The sequence below is a fragment of the Leucopleurus acutus genome, assembly GCF_964270905.1.
Source record: "Leucopleurus acutus genome assembly, chromosome: 17".
NCBI lineage: Eukaryota > Metazoa > Chordata > Mammalia > Artiodactyla > Delphinidae > Leucopleurus > Leucopleurus acutus.
In genome coordinates this window covers 12,962,345-12,978,287 of record NC_139159.1, presented here as the reverse complement: position 1 = coordinate 12,978,287, position 15,943 = coordinate 12,962,345, and the positions used below count along the sequence as shown (strand labels likewise).

Sequence of the window (15,943 nt, the reverse complement as noted above, 5' to 3'; positions counted from 1 at the left end):
CTATGAGGTCACCATCACCCTGATACCAAAACTAAAGATGTCACAAAAAGGAAAACTACAGGCCAATATCACTGATGAACATAGATGCAAAAATCCTCAACAAAATAGTAGCAAACAGACTCCAATAGCACATTAAAAGGATCATACAGGTCTTCCCTGGTGGCACAGTGGTTGAGAGTCCACCTGCTGATGCAGGGGACACGGGTTCATGCCCCGGTCCGGGAAGATCCCACATGCTGCAGAGCGACTGGGCCCGTGAGCCATGGCCGCTGAGCCTGCGCATCCAGAGCCTGTGCTCCGTGACAGAAGAGGCCACAACAGTGAGAGGCCCACATACCACAAAAAAAAAAAACGATCATACACCATGATCAAGTGGGTTTATCCCAGGAATGCAAGAATTCCTCAATATACACAAATCAATCAACGTGATAAACCATATTAACAAACTGAATGAGAAAAACCGTATGATCATTTCAATAGATGCCGAAAAAGCTTTTGGCAAAATTCGACACCCATTTATGATAAAAACCCTCCATAAAGTAGGCATAGAGGAAACTTACCTCAACATAATAAAGGCCATATATGAGAAACCCACAGCCAACATTGTACTCAATGGTGAAAAACTGAAAACATTTCCACTAACATCAGGAACAAGACAAGGTTGTCCACTCTCATCACTATTGTTCAACATAGTTTTGGAAGTTTTAGCCATAGCAATCAGAGAAGAAAAAGAAATACAAATCAGAAAAGAAGAAGTAAAGCTGTCACTGTTTGCAGAGGACATGATACTATACATAGAGAATCCTAAAGAAACTACCAGAAAACTACTAGAGTTATTCAATGAATTTGGTGAAGTAGCAGGATACAAAATTAGTGCACAGAAATCTCTTGCATTCCTATACACTAATGATGAATAATCTGAAAGAGAAATTAAGGAAACACTCCGATTTACCACTGCAAAAAAAGAATAAAATACCTAGGAATAAACCTACCTAAGGAGGCAAAAGACCTGTATGCAGAAAACTAAAAGACATTGATGAAAGAAATTAAAGATGATACAAACGGACAGAGAGATATACCATGTTCTTGAATTGGAAGAATCAACATTGTGAAAATGACTATACTACCCAAAGCAATCTACAGATTCAATGCAATCCCTATCAAACTACCAACGGCATCTTTCACAGAACTAGAACAAAAAATTTCACAATTTATATGGAAACACAAAAGACCCTGAATAGCCAAAGCAATCTTGAGATAGAAAAATGGAACTGAAGGAATCAGGCTTCCAGATTTCAGACTATACTACAAAGCTACTATAATCAAAACAGTTTGGTACTGGCACAAAAACAGAAATATAGATCAATGGAACAGGATAGAAAACCCAGAGATAAACCCACGCACATGTGGTCACCTTATTTTTGATAAAGGAGGCAAGAGTATACAGTGGAGAAAAGAGCCTCTTCAATGAGTGGTGCTGGGAAAACTGGACAGCTACATGTAAAACAATGAAATTAGAACACTCCCTAACACCATACACAAAAATAAACTCAAAATGGATTAAAGACCTAAATGTAAGGCCAGATACTATAAAACTCTTAGAGGAAAATATAGGCTGAACACCCTGAAAATATAGGCTTAGAGGAAAATATAGGCTGAATAAATCATAGCAAGATCCTTTTTGACCCACCTCCTAGAGAAATGGAAATAAAAACAAAAGTAAACAAATGGGACCTAGTGAAACTTAAAAGCTTTTTCACAGCAAAGGAAACCATAAACAAGATGAAAAGGCAACCCTCAGAATGGGAGAAAATATTTGCAAATGAAGCAACTGACAAAAGATTAATCTCCAAAATATACAAGCAGCTCATGCAGCTCAATATCAAAAAAACAAACAACCCAATCTAAAAATGGGCAGAAGACCTAAATACATATTTCTCCAATAATATATACAGATTGCCAACAAACACATGAAAGGATACTCAACATCACTAATCATCAGAGAAATGCAAATCAAAACTACAATGAGGCATCACCTCACACCGCTCAGAATTGCCATCATGAAAAAAATCTACGAGCAATAAATGCTGGAGAGGGTGTGTGGAAAAGAGAACCCTCTTGCACTGTTGGTGGGAATGTAAATTGATACAGCCACTATGGGGAACAGTATGGAGGGTCCTTAAAAAACTAAAAATAGCACTACCATATGACCCAGCAATCTCACTACTGGGCATATACCCTGAGAAAACCATAATTCAAAAAGAGTCATGTACCACAATGTTCATTGCAGCTCTATTTACAATAGCCAGGACACGGAAGCAACCTAAGTGTCCATCGATAGATGAATGGATAAAGAAGATGTGGCACATATATACAATGGAATATTACTCAACCATAAAAAGAAATGAAATTGAGTTATTTGCAGTGAGGTGGATGGACCTAGAATCTGTCGTACAGAGTGAAGTAATTCAGAAAGAGAAAAACAAATACTGTATGTTAACACACATATATGGAATCTAAAAAAAAAAAAAGGTTCTGAAGAACCTAGGGACAGGACAGGAATAAAGATGCAGACGTAGAGAATGGACTTGAGGACAGGGGGAGTGGGAAAGGTAAGCTGGGATGAAGTAAGAGAGTGGCATGGACATATATACACTACCAAATGTAAAATAGCTAGTGGGAAGCAGCCACATAGCACAGGGAGATCAGCTCGGTGCTTTGTGACCACCTAGAGGGGTGGGATAGGGAGGGTGTGAGGGAGATGCAAGAGGGAGGGGATATGGGGATATATGTATATTTATAGCTGATTCACTTTGTTATACAGCAGAAACTAACACACCCTTGTAAAGCAATTATACTCCAATAAAGATGTTTAAAAAAATAATAATACCAACAATAAAGAAGGCATACTAAAGAAAAAATGATAAAATATTAATGAAGAACATAAAACACCATCTGAGCAAATGGAATGGTGTAACATGTCCTTGGATTGGGTGACACAGTATAATAATATCCTCCCCAAATCAGTATTAAGTTTAATGCAATTCCAATTAGAATCTCAACAGGGTTTTTCATTTGTTTTCTGTTTTGGGGAATTGATAAAATGATCATAAACTTTATACGGAAAAGTAAATAGACCCTAAAAACCAATAAAACTGGAAGAAGAATACTAGTAAGGGGAACTTGTCTGATATCGAGCATACCTTAATGCTGCTGTAGATTGATAGGGTGACAGTATGGAAATAGACAAATAGACCAGCAGAACAGAGAATCCAGGAATAGATCTACAAATGCAGTTGACTCTAATATATGACCAAGGTGGTGTTTCAATTCAGTGGGAAAATGATAGAATATTTAATAAATGATGCTGATAGAATTGGCTATCACTATAGAAAAACTGAAGGTATAACTAGGTTACATAGGTACAAAAATAAATCCAAAAAAAAAAAATCCAGAAGGATTAAAGACTTAGATGAAAAAGAACAAAATAAAATGATAACATTCTTAGAAGAAAACCTATAAATAACCTATAATCCTTTAGAATAGGGGAAACTTTCTTCACCAAGAGAGGAAACCCAAAGGCATTATAAATATGAGAATAAAATGCAATGCAGATGACAAACATCTATACAAAGCTCTTTTATACATGGGTAAGAAAAAAGATAAACAGCCCAAGAGAGAATAACATGAGCTAAGGACATGATTAAGCAATTCAGAGAGGAGTCCAATCCAGTGAACCTACGAATCAATGCTCAAACATACTTGTAGTAGGAAGACAAATTAAATTTTGCCAGCAAACTGGCAAAAATCAAAAGGTGATACACTTTCAGGGTATTGTTGGCAGGTATTGAGGAGAAATGGTACTCTTCTACATTACTTGGGGGAGTGTAAACAGTAACAAACTTAGTAAACAATTTGGCAAAACTTATGAGAATTAAAAATAAAATCCTTTTAAAACCTTTACATATTGTATGATGTGAAATTTAAACCTCTAAGTGAAAAAAAATTGAAAAAATAACCAATGAAAATATGCCACAATAACTATGACATCTTTCACTCTCACATTTCCATAAGAGTTCAGCTAGGTATAAAAGTCTAGACTCATTTCCTTTTTTCAAAAGTACTTTGGAAATATTACTCTAGTGTTGCTATTTAAAACGTCAGATGTGAATCTAATTCTCATTCCTTTATAGATGGCCTGCTTCTTTCTCTCTGGAATTGGTTCTTTCCTAAATTTCACTTTACTGTGTCAAAGTGTTGCTATTTTCCCTTTTCTCTCGTGTTGGTACCCATTCAATCTTTCTTTAATCGTGACACAATGTCAGTTAGCAGTTCTTCAAATATTTAATTTCTCTTTTAGAACCCTTATTAATCAGATGTTGACAATTATTCTATTTTTCATACCCTTTAATTTTTTTTTCTCTTTTTTCCAATTCTTTGTCTCTTCTAATGCCTTCTGGAAACATTTCAAAACCCACTCCATCTCATTAATTCACTCATCCACTGTATTCACTCAACCCATGAATTAAGTTTTTTATTTCCATTGTATCTCATTGGTTCTTTTTTATAACCTCTTGTCCCTGTTTAATGTTTCCAGTGCCCTCCTATATGCCCTTGAGAATATTTATTAGGATTATTGTGAGTTCTGTTTCTCTGGCTCATTACTTCTGCTCCCGCTGGAATTAGCTGCTCTATCTGTGATCTCTCCTTTCCAGTGCTTTACATCAATGTTCCTCAAATGTCTCTTTTTCCTATTCCTTCAGGAGTATCAGCTACAGTTTTTATATGAAGTTCTGAGTTCTATCCATATCCCACTTGCTTCTGAGGCATCTCCAGAATTAGACTCAAAGGAGGAAAACCACAATTGCTGCAAGTTCCCCCATCTACACTCTCCTATGGCATAAATGAGATTTAATATACTCAAGAATTAGCCTGATCTTAGTTGTCTTTTCATTTTCAGAAGTATTAGACTATGTCACAGACTCACCAAACATTTTCCATGTGTTTATGGAAAGAGTTACAGTGTTCCAGGGGTATGGGAGAGATCGTAAGGACTCAGAATGGCAAGTAACTGAAAAATGTCATTATTTCCAAAATTTCTTGGAACTTAATACTGTGATTGTTATAGTGAATCTTATTTTCCTTCCTCCCCTTCATAGACCTGTATACATTTTTAATTTGAAAAGTATTAAAATTTAGTTTTGAGGACTTAACGGAACTGACCCCTAAGATAACTGGAGAGGCCTCGTGTCTCACAAAGCCAGTTTGTATATAGCTGATCTAAAAATATAATAGAAATTGGTATGGCATGTTCGGTGGAATTGTTTCAGTCTTGCCTCCCTGTTCTTGATATATCAGTATTTGTATCTTACCAGACATCTGTACAGAGGTCTAGCCTTTTCTTCGGATCTGACATTCATTTATTCAACAAATATTTGTTGAACACTTGCCATACTTGTTCTAGTTGTCAGGTGCCCAGCAGGAAAAACACAGCCCCTGACTTCTCAGAGCATTAGAATCTAACAAAGAATCCAGATTGAATGTAGGCTCTGTTAGAGCAAGGATTTCTTCCTATGTTGTCTTCCACTGTATCCCAGGCACCCAGATTAGTGTAAATATTGGTTGCATGTTAAATGAGTAAATTTTGACACTAATTACAAGTGTGTTGAGTGTTATGGTGGGAAAGTGCAAGTGTCATGGAGTGTATAAACAGGAGGCCTTTCCTGCTCTGGGGGGATCACGTAGAATTAGTTCTCCAACTGATAGAGCCCTCCCTTTAGAGTGGTTTATGCAGGCTTAAACAAGCAGCACCTAGTTCCTATTCAGGCTGCCCTCCCATTATGCATGGAGGCCTGAACTGTGTTGGATTTTTCAGTATTGATTTCTTTAAATGAGAAGTTAGAGGAACTGCTTAATAATACCGTGTGTTTACAGAAATAAAAGAAAAATCAGTTTAACAGTGCCGATTTGTGTTTCTTGCCTGCCCACCGCTTCACCCCATTTTCTTTTCTAATTTGCAGATGAAGGAGCTTCCATGCACCCTTGTGATGATACGTACTGTGGACCTTTCCCAGAATCTGAGCCGGAAGTGAAAGCTGTAGCGAACTTCCTCCGAAAACACAAGAAGCACATAAGGGCTTACCTCTCTTTTCACGCATATGCTCAGATGTTGCTGTATCCCTATTCTTACAAATACGCAACAATCCCCAATTTTAGCTGTGTGGTAAGTACTTGAAGCTGGATGTGTGCGTCAGGCTTCATCCTTTTCTAATGCTAAGATGGCTCTATGTGGTAATGATAATAGCAAACACATTGTGTTTGTTCTAATTAGCATTTCCTATATACATAATCTCACTTATTTTTCATAATCTATCCCATAACAACTATTATCCACATTTTACAGATGAGGAAACTGAAACTTAAAGATGTTAAGTCATTATACTAAGAACACAGAGCTCCTAAGTGTCATAGCCAGGAGTCACCCCACATCTAGCTCCAGCATTGTTGCTTTTAACCACTGTGCACGCTGCTTCTCCAATGCAATCATTTCAAACGTATTTACATTCTTACCACAGGTTATTTGGAAAATGTCAGGATGGAGGTGATTAGATTACAGCTTCGGTCACATATGCAGGGCCGTAATTAACTTTATTGAGTAAACAACTGTTCGTAAATTATGGTCTGACTCATTAATTAAAAGCGAGTTTTAATTTATAAACGCTATTTGCTTAATGCTACTAAGTCTCTGGGCATGCATCTGACAAAGTAGTGCTAAGAATGAACAGCCTTTCAGGCATGAGATTACCTGAAAGTGAAAGAGCAGAGTTCCTTCCTCACCTCATCTCAGAAACCCAACAAGCTATCCACGATAGGGACTAACTCCTCAGTAAAGTGAGTCTGCTTCAGAGCCTATATCATCTGAAAGCCTATGAAGTTCAAGACCAGGCCAAACTAATACATAGTGTTAGAAGCAAGGAAGAGGGAGGGAGGGGTGATTGGGACGGCGCACAGGCGGGCTCTGGGGCTGCTGTTGATTTTCTATTCCTTGGCTGGATGCTGGTTCTGGATGACTGCATGCAACTTGTGATCATTCATTGAACTATAAACTTAAAATCTGTATACTCTTCTGTATGTATTTTAGGCTTGAATTTAAAAGCTTTTATAAAAAAGAAGCATCCTCTCCCTCCCTATACCTCAGACTCCAAATCCTGCACCAGTTGCTTGGGGTTGCAGGAATTCCTGATCTCGATGGCCAGGACCTGGGAAGAATTTGGAACGTGAGGTCGGAAGGTGGCCTGGGGGAAGGCTTGCGTTCTGTCCAAAAGAGGAACTCTGTTCTTAGCATTTCATGCAAGAATTCTGAGCAAATTCTCTCTCTTGAGAAATACTGTAAAGGTGGGAGTGATATTTGATAGTGCTATTCTTCAGCTCCTCGGTGGGTCAAATAGGCTTCTCATTCTTGGGTGTTATTGACCTGGCAACCTAACCACCTTGTACCAAAATGTTTCTATACGCGAATGTTCAGCCTTTTCTAAATTGGACACAGCGTCTGTTTGTATCCTCACAACAGATTTTATAGAATATGTAATATATTAAAACTACCACATGAGGATTTCCCTGGTGGTGCAGTGGTTGAGAGTCCGCCTGCCGATGCAGGGGACGCGGGTTCGTGCCCCGGTCCGGGAGGATCCCACATGCCGCTGAGCGGCTGGGCCCGTGAGCCATGGCTGCTGAGCCTGCGCGTCCGGAGCCTGTGCTCCACAGCAGTGGGAGGCCCGCATACCGCAAAAACAAAACAAAACAAGAACTACCACATGAGAATATTCTCCATATTTTGAACTTATCTTCCCATCAGGAGTTATTTTCCTTGTGTCTTGGATTGGAGGATGTGGTATAAAGAGTGGATCAGTGGTTCACAACCAATGATGAATTTCCCTCCCAAGGGACACTGACAGTGTTGGAGACATTTTTTGATGGCCACAACAGGGGTGGGGGATGTTATTGGCATCTAGTGGGTAGAGGCCAAGGATGCTGTGAAACATCCTACATTGCACAGGACAGCCTTCCACAGCAAAGAATGATTTAGTCCAAACTGTCAGTGGTGACCCCATTGAGAAATCCTGTTAGCGGGTTGCAGATAAGCTAAATGGCTAAAACTAAAATTACAGTTCTCAGATAATAGATGTCTCTGAATGTTAACCAGCAGCCATTAAGTTCTGTTCAACTTGTTCAAAAACATTCCATCAATATGTAGGAGTCTGTGTTTCTGCTAAGATATTTCGGTCACTAAGTTGCTTTAAATATAAAAATATTTAAATAAAACATATACTCCTTACTTAGCTGAGGTCCAATAAGGGAGACCTGGGTCCTTCTGGATGAATGGAAAAAAGAAGGAATGGACAAAAGGAAGAATCACTTAAACTCTTTTAAATAGGTACCATCCTGGAAAATATTCTTAGAAAAATTTATGAAGCTTCTACTCTTCGAGGAAGGATCATGTCTCAACCTCTTATCAATGTGCACCTGCACGTCAGTGGCAGAAGTCCAGTGAGCCCAAAAGGCTAAAACTATGCATACATTTTGCGAAAATAGGCAGAGTGGTTATCTTTCTTTTTCCTCAGTAGATTATTTTTCTTGGGTTTAGTCATCTGAAATAATGAGGAACAAAGGTCTCCTCACCAGCAGAATGCAGTAATCTTCTAAATGTAGAAATTTCTGCCCTTGCCATGGAATATCACTGAGGCCACTGGAGAAGATGTTAAAAAGCTTAGCACATTCTCCATTAAGAGACCTCATTACGGTGTTTACATTCCTTTCTTGTCGGCTCCTGCAAGGAGAATGTCGTCATCAGTGAGATCAATTAATGAATGTCTGCCAGGTTCTAGAGCCTGGTTCCTGAATAGCCACTCAGTGTGGCATTTGCTGCAAATGTGGCTTTCTGCTTCCCTGAGGTGAGTGAGGACAGCAGGCTGAAGCCAGGTCCCGCACACAGTACCACGTTGCCCGGAGTGCTTCAACTGATGGATTAAATTATTCACAGGCACCTGGAAATGGGAGAGTTGTATACTGGTTTCAACACACTTCTTTTCCTCTCACTGGTCATACAATACTTCTCTAACTCCTTGCTGAAACTAGTGCTTTTATACCATTTGGAAATGTTTTCAAGGGTAGTCCGTATCATTCTCGTTCATCTTAGAATATTCACCTTTTAGTATTTTGAAGGTGTTTATTTTTCCTGCTTTTTGGCATTGCTAGGAAGTTCCACCTCAGAATTTCTACATCTTAGCCGCACCTGGCTGAGCTCTGCCACAAGCCTGTGTAATCTTAGAAGTCACGAAGCAGTCTCAAAGTGTTTCCATTCCCACAAGGGATAAACACACAGATCAAGAGGAGTCATTCTTACTGAATTAAAGCGTTTCTGAACTGATCCAAATGGGTTTTAAATACCTTGAACCGGGCCGCCACTTAAAGATATATGCACTCAAAGATCAATGAGATTAACGTGATACTGTTGCAGATCTCTGCTTATTCAACATTCATGCAAGAAACAGTGATTAAGTGACTGTTATATACAGGCACGTTGCTAAATACTATATGTGTAGCTATGAGCAAAACTGACTTGGGCCCTGCCGTGTCAAGCATTTTGTAATTTATAGAAATGGGTGTCTCTGAACTAAAGTGAAGAGAACAGAACACTAAATCAGCCTCAGAAGATGTATTTATCCCAACATAGCCATTCCTTGCTGTGTAACCCCAGCCTGACCACTGAACCTCGCTGGGCCTTCCTTTTCTCATCTGTATATGGAAATATTACTGATCACTGGCTCATTGTGAGAATTAATCAAGGGAAATAATGTGTTCTAAAATATATTGCAAAATGCAGCGTGTGACAAAGAGTAGCAATATTATTATTAAATATAGCTATCCACCAATGTGCCTAGTGTTCTCCAAATTGATGACCGATAATGCTCAATGTGTCAGTGTTTCTAAAGGTTTCAATGCAATGATATAAGTGATAAAATTTCTCCATTTAACCTCACAGGAATCTGCAGCTTATAAAGCTGTGAAGGCACTTCAGTCGGTGTACGGCATACAGTATCGATACGGGCCTGCTTCCAGCACACTGTGTAAGTTTCCTATGGACGCTGTGTTGGAATCATCTCTCGAACCAATATCCTGTGTAATGACCTCCCTCAAAAAAACCCAGAAAATGTGTTCCCCCCTAAAGTGAAATTTTTGACTACCAAATTAGCCAAGGAAGATGGAGGGAGTTTATGTCTGATCAGTTTTACCCTGCTTGACAGAAATCACTGTACCAATTGAAAAAATCCTAAGCAGAGAATATTCTAAGCATGTAGTAAAGACTACAAGGTTGAATGGAGATCTTATGACAGTGCAAAGTACCAAAACGGGCTCCTTAAGCAGTTGTAACTGCTGCAAAGGTAGAAATGGGCCTTGAGAAGATAATGTAATGTTTGAGCCCTTGAAGGAGCTTCCCTTTTATCCCTTCCTTCTACCATTCTTGTTATGAAATTCTGTTTCTTACATAACACCTTCAACTGAATTTCCCCTTGAAAGGTAATTATTTCTTATTTCATATGAAATAAAGAGCAACCAGGTATATGGAAAGAACTTGGACAAAGAACCAGGAGAAATGGAGTCTAGTCTTAATTCTGCCACTAGTTAGATGTAATCCTGACAAAGATATTAGTCCTGGGCTTCAGTTTCCATAACTGTTAAATGAGGAATTGGACTAGATCATTTCTCATGGCCTTTCAAACTCTAAAATTCATTGACTATATGACTTGAAAAATCTAGTGAGAAATCATATATTTCCGAATGTCTAGCGGCGTTCCAGGAGCTTGCCGTGATCGTATGGTGGTTAGTACTCTGTGAATCTCTACACATGCATGTGAAGGTATATACACACATTACATATGTATGTATACATAGTGACATCTGATTATACTTTTTAGTGAGGTAGCAAATTTCTCCTTGATTTCTTTAATTTACCCATCATTATATTCCTAACCACTCACTTTCTTCAGCCTTCAGCAGAAATGCTTGGTTTGTTAATTAACACTGTTTATCATATAAGCTTATCCTAGTGATGGTAATGTCTTAAGTATCAGAGGTTTTTTCTTAAGTTCATGATCATTGGTCTAATGCTGACCTTTTTACAACTGTTTTTTAATAGAGCCACCTTGAAAGGGGAAATGTAGTATTTTAAAAAATCACATTACCAGTTAATGCCAAAAGAATATATATTAAAAACATTAAGTTTCTAAAATCTTACACTCAGCTCACCTTTTCAGCTTGGTATCAAGGCACAGTCATAGTATTATATTTACCAAGAACAACCTGTTACCATAGAAATGAGGCTGTCATATCACTATGATGTAAGTGTTGGCAAATATTGTCTTTGACTTTGGCTACTATGACTACTATTTGCAGTTCCAGTGAATCTAACTCAGAGGGACAATGAAACCACAGCCTACCTTCTGTCTCCAACTGAAGCGGGGGGTGCTGGGAAACAGCAGAGTCATTTAATTGCCATCGTCACATAATTCTATCTCTAACTGGCAAGAATAGCATTAAAAAGTGGTATCATTTGAGTGGGAAATTTTTTAAATAATAAAATGGTTTTATGTCAGGCTGGATAATATATATTTCAGGGAGAAAAGTATAGAAAGAGTCTTCTATGAAAATCCATTCATTTATTAATTAATTATTAAAAGCATGTTAGGCTAAAAACTGCATACTAGGCACTTTGGGGTGAAAAGATGCCCAACAATAACATCTAATATATCCTGAGCACATTATTCAATTTTTGCAACAACCCTATGCAGTAAGTATTATGATCCCTTTTTCAAAGGGGAGACTGAGGCACAGAGAGTCACGGCAGGTGCTGGGATCAGATATAGCCGAAGCCCTAAAGCACCTGCACTTTCAACTCTGTGCTGAAAAGCTGGAGCATGTAAGGTCATAGGAGCCAGAAGGCGAGAGTTACCAGAATGGATTGTCAGCTAAGTTAAATGCTGCTGAGAGGTTGACCATGAGGTCTGAGGGGAAAGAAAAACAAAAAAAGGAGATTAGGCCTGCTGTCATTGGTGACCTTCAAGAACAAAGTTTTCACAGCCTGGTAGAGGCAAGAACCAGACCGAAAGTGGTTGAGGATACAGAAGCAACATACATAGGTTCTCTTTTGAGTTCTAAACCAAAAGGAAGAAGAAAAAGAAGATGGTATGTAACAGGATCATGAGAAGGAAGTGCTACAGGAAAGCAGTGCTTGGACATTTTGGTGTCCAAAATGCAAGATGCAAGATGGGGTTGGGGGGAGGTTTACTAAGGAAACAGGGTCCTAGAGAAGACAACAAAAAATGGGATCAAACCACACCAAGTGTAAAAGACGAGCAGCATTTCTTCCTGAGCTCGAAGGAGAAAAGTCCGGATTGCGATGTAAGCAGAGGAGGTGATGGGCTAACTACCCACGATGAGTATGGAGACAGTGGTAAAGTGAGGGGCAGGACCAGAAGAGAATGAGAAAGGTTCACGTAAGCGAAGGTCTAGAAAAGGAGCCCAGAGCACCACTGGTAATGGAGAAGCACCACAGAGATTAGCACGAATCTCCAACAAACACTTTCTCCACCTACCTTGTGAGGGAGAAGACAGAGAAACTGGACTAGGGATTGAGAATTAGCAAAACAAAAGCTGAAAAGGACTAGACAAAGGGTCTGGTGAGAAATTCAGTGGAGTAATTAACCATGCCCAGCTAGAGAGTTCAATGAAATTATAAGAAGCCCAGGGGAAGTCTGGAAACTGTAATAAGTAAAGGCAAAGAACAAGTTCATCAGGAGTGAAAAAATAGGGCGAGAAGAAGAAAAGAGGTTTTCTGGGATCAGAATTTCAATATTCTAGACCTTAGAAAAGAAGAAGAACTGAGTGAGAAGAAAAAAAGTCCACAGTGTGATTATGTTGATTGGTGAATAAAGTGAAGGTGGAGAGAAATGATATTGGAGTTGCAGCTAAGAAATTGAGGTCATCATACTAGAAAAGCATTACTACTTAGACTAGCTCCTCAAAGAACAAAGTTTCCATAACTGGCAGAGGCAAGAACCAGACTGAAGGTGGCTGGGATGGTTTATGATGATAGCAGGTATGATGTGTAAGTTCCATGAGCTTGAAGCTCAGGAACTCAGCTTAAACTGCTCGTGTTGAAAGGGTATTTCATTGGAAGGATTTAGTATGGCTTAGTAAGCAAGTACTATATATACATTTTGAAAATTATTCAGACTCTTTAGTGAAGCTGACTTTTTTTTTTTTTTAACTTTTAGATGTGAGCTCTGGTAGCTCAATGGATTGGGCCTACAAAAATGGAATACCCTACACATTTGCTTTTGAACTACGTGACACTGGGCATTTTGGCTTTTTACTCCCAGAGATGCTCATCAAACCCACCTGTACAGAAACCATGCTGGCTGTGAAGAATATCACAATGCATCTACTAAGGAAGTGTCCCTGAGATGCCCCAAGAGGCAAGTCAACCTCCAGAGAGAGCTGGTTCTGCACAAGAGCTGCTTGGCAGTGGGTGCAAATTGTTTTTAAAGAGAAGGGCGATTACTGAGAGGGAACTTATCTGGGGACTTGAAAAGGACCTTCTCATGCAATTCAACTCTCTGTGGCAAAAAAAAAAATGGTGGAAAAAAAAATGAGAGTATAACCTAGTTTGTTGTAAGAGAAGGCATCCATTTTCTGCCCCTTTAGAGTCTTATTTGATTAAGCAGGGAGGGGAGATTTTCTAGTTCTTTGGCCTCAAGAAATGTACAAATTGAGGATTCCACTTCAATAAATCTCATGTTCTCAATTAAGATCTAGGCTACTGGGGCTTCCTTGGTGGTGCAGTGGTTAAGAATCCGCCTGCCAATGCAGGGGACACGGGTTTGAGCCCTGGTCAGGGAAGATGCCGCAGAGCAACTAAGCCCGTGCGCCACAACTACTGAGCCTGCGCTCTAGAGCCCGCGAAGCCACCGCAATGAGAAGCCCGCGCACCGCAACAAAGAGTAGCCCCCGCTGCCACACCTAGCAGCAACAAAGACCCAACACAGCCAAAAATAAATAAAATAAAAATATTTTTTAGTTTTATAAAAAGATCTAGGCTACTAATGGTGTTTACTCGCTTGGTTTCCATGTAAAATGAAGATTTTTGGAATGGAAAGAACTATATTTCTTAATATAATAAATATACAACTTAATAAGACCTCAGATTATTCACATCATCCCCTGGCATTAGTGCACCAAACACCTATAAATATGTAGCATGGAAGAGCACTTCTATTTATACTTTGAGAACGCCACTTAAAAAAAAAAAAAAGAGGAAGAGCCACACAGTGTTAAGAACTTTATACTTATTAACAATCTCACCAATTCCTGAAATACTATGAGGTGGATACTATTACCATCCCCGTTTTTCAGATGAAGAAACTGAGGTTTAAAAAGGTGATATAGACTCCCATTTCCAGGAATATGACAGGATGAGTAACTGGACTGCTAGAAATAACTAAAATTTCAGGACAAAACATAACTTTTTAAAGTCATCTTTAAAACATCGGACAACGAAATAAGGAAATCCCAGGCCAGGCACTGAGTGAAGGCAGGTCCTAGAAAGGTAAGAGATACTCTGTTATCCCAAGAGCATCTGTCAAATCAGCTAAGTGCAGACTGATTTTCACAGCATTCTGGAGAATAGGCATGGGAACAAAGCCCAACACTAAGTAGTCCAAGGTGGGAAGTCTAACAGAAGGTTCTCCTCCTCCCAGAATTCTGGGATTCCAAAGAGCTAATCCTTCAGCGTCAGGGCAAACTGCAAATAAACCCCCCATACTACCTCCAAAGGACCACAAGGAAAACTGACCATTTCAGATTTTGGCAAGAGTAGAGAGGGGAGAAATTGCCACTGAGAATTTGGAACCACAAGTCAGCCCTCACCCAGGTTTGTGGCACAAATTCAGATTACCTAGATGGTCTGATAAACCTCTAGCCAAGAATTTAATTCTGATTAATCCCAGGTTGGTTATACCGTCTAAGTATTTGGTAGAAGCAAATCCTCTCAGAGGATTTATCTGACCAAAACACTTCATGAACACCAGGATAAAGAGATGAGCCTAAAAAGTTCCAGAAAGAAAAAGAAACGATCACAAGGAAATGAGGACCAGAGTAGCGTGAAACTTCTCAACAGCACCACTGAAGCTTGAAGATGATGGAGAAATGCCTTTAGAGGTCTGAGGAAAAATTCTGTCCTAAAAATCAATACCCAGCAAAACAATCAATGAAATGTTAGGATAGAATATAGACATTTTCATAAAACTGAGGTCCTAGATATTTACCTTTCTCTGGAAACTCCTGAAGGATATGCTCTACCAAAATGAGGGTGTAAACTAAGAGAAAGCTGTAGAACCCCAGGAAACAGGAAATTCAACATAGGAGAAAGGAATGAAAAAAAATCTCAAGATACAGAATCTGAAAAAGAATATATAACTAAATCACTTTGCTGTATGCTTGAAACACAACACTAAATTAACGATACCTCAGTTTAAAAATAAATAAAATTATAATTTACCTCTCCATTAAAAAAAACTCAAGATAATGGTGAAGGAAAAAGTCCCACTAACAGCATATGCCAGGTTTAGAGAACAACTAACTTGAAATAGGAGGAAGAAAACTAAAGACTTTAGATGAAGTTCTCCGAAATAAATATGAAACAGAACACTTAAACACACTCAAGGCAATTTACTTATATCAAAAATTTAAGGATGAGTTAGTAATAAAAGCATAGAAACCAAACAAACCAAAAAGAATAAAAATAAAAAAAGGCAATTGTTAAGTCTGGTGAAAACAATGAGTTATACAAGAGAAGAAATATAGCCTACTATGTGACTTACCTATA

The 15,943-nt window shown here is 38.8% G+C and overlaps 1 protein-coding gene across 1 annotated transcript in view; it reads left to right on the top strand.

Moving 5' to 3' along the window:
* CPA6 (carboxypeptidase A6) overlaps positions 1 to 13,522 on the top strand; it is a gene marked incomplete at both ends in the record, with an annotated part of 272,132 nt that extends 258,610 nt beyond the window's left edge. Inside the window, 3 exons of the mRNA XM_082858977.1 lie at positions 6,021 to 6,223; positions 10,043 to 10,127; positions 13,335 to 13,522. Coding sequence (XP_082715103.1) covers positions 6,021 to 6,223; positions 10,043 to 10,127; positions 13,335 to 13,522 — 476 coding nt within the window. The remainder of the gene's footprint in view (positions 1 to 6,020; positions 6,224 to 10,042; positions 10,128 to 13,334) is intronic.
* Positions 13,523 to 15,943: the final 2,421 nt, after the last annotated feature.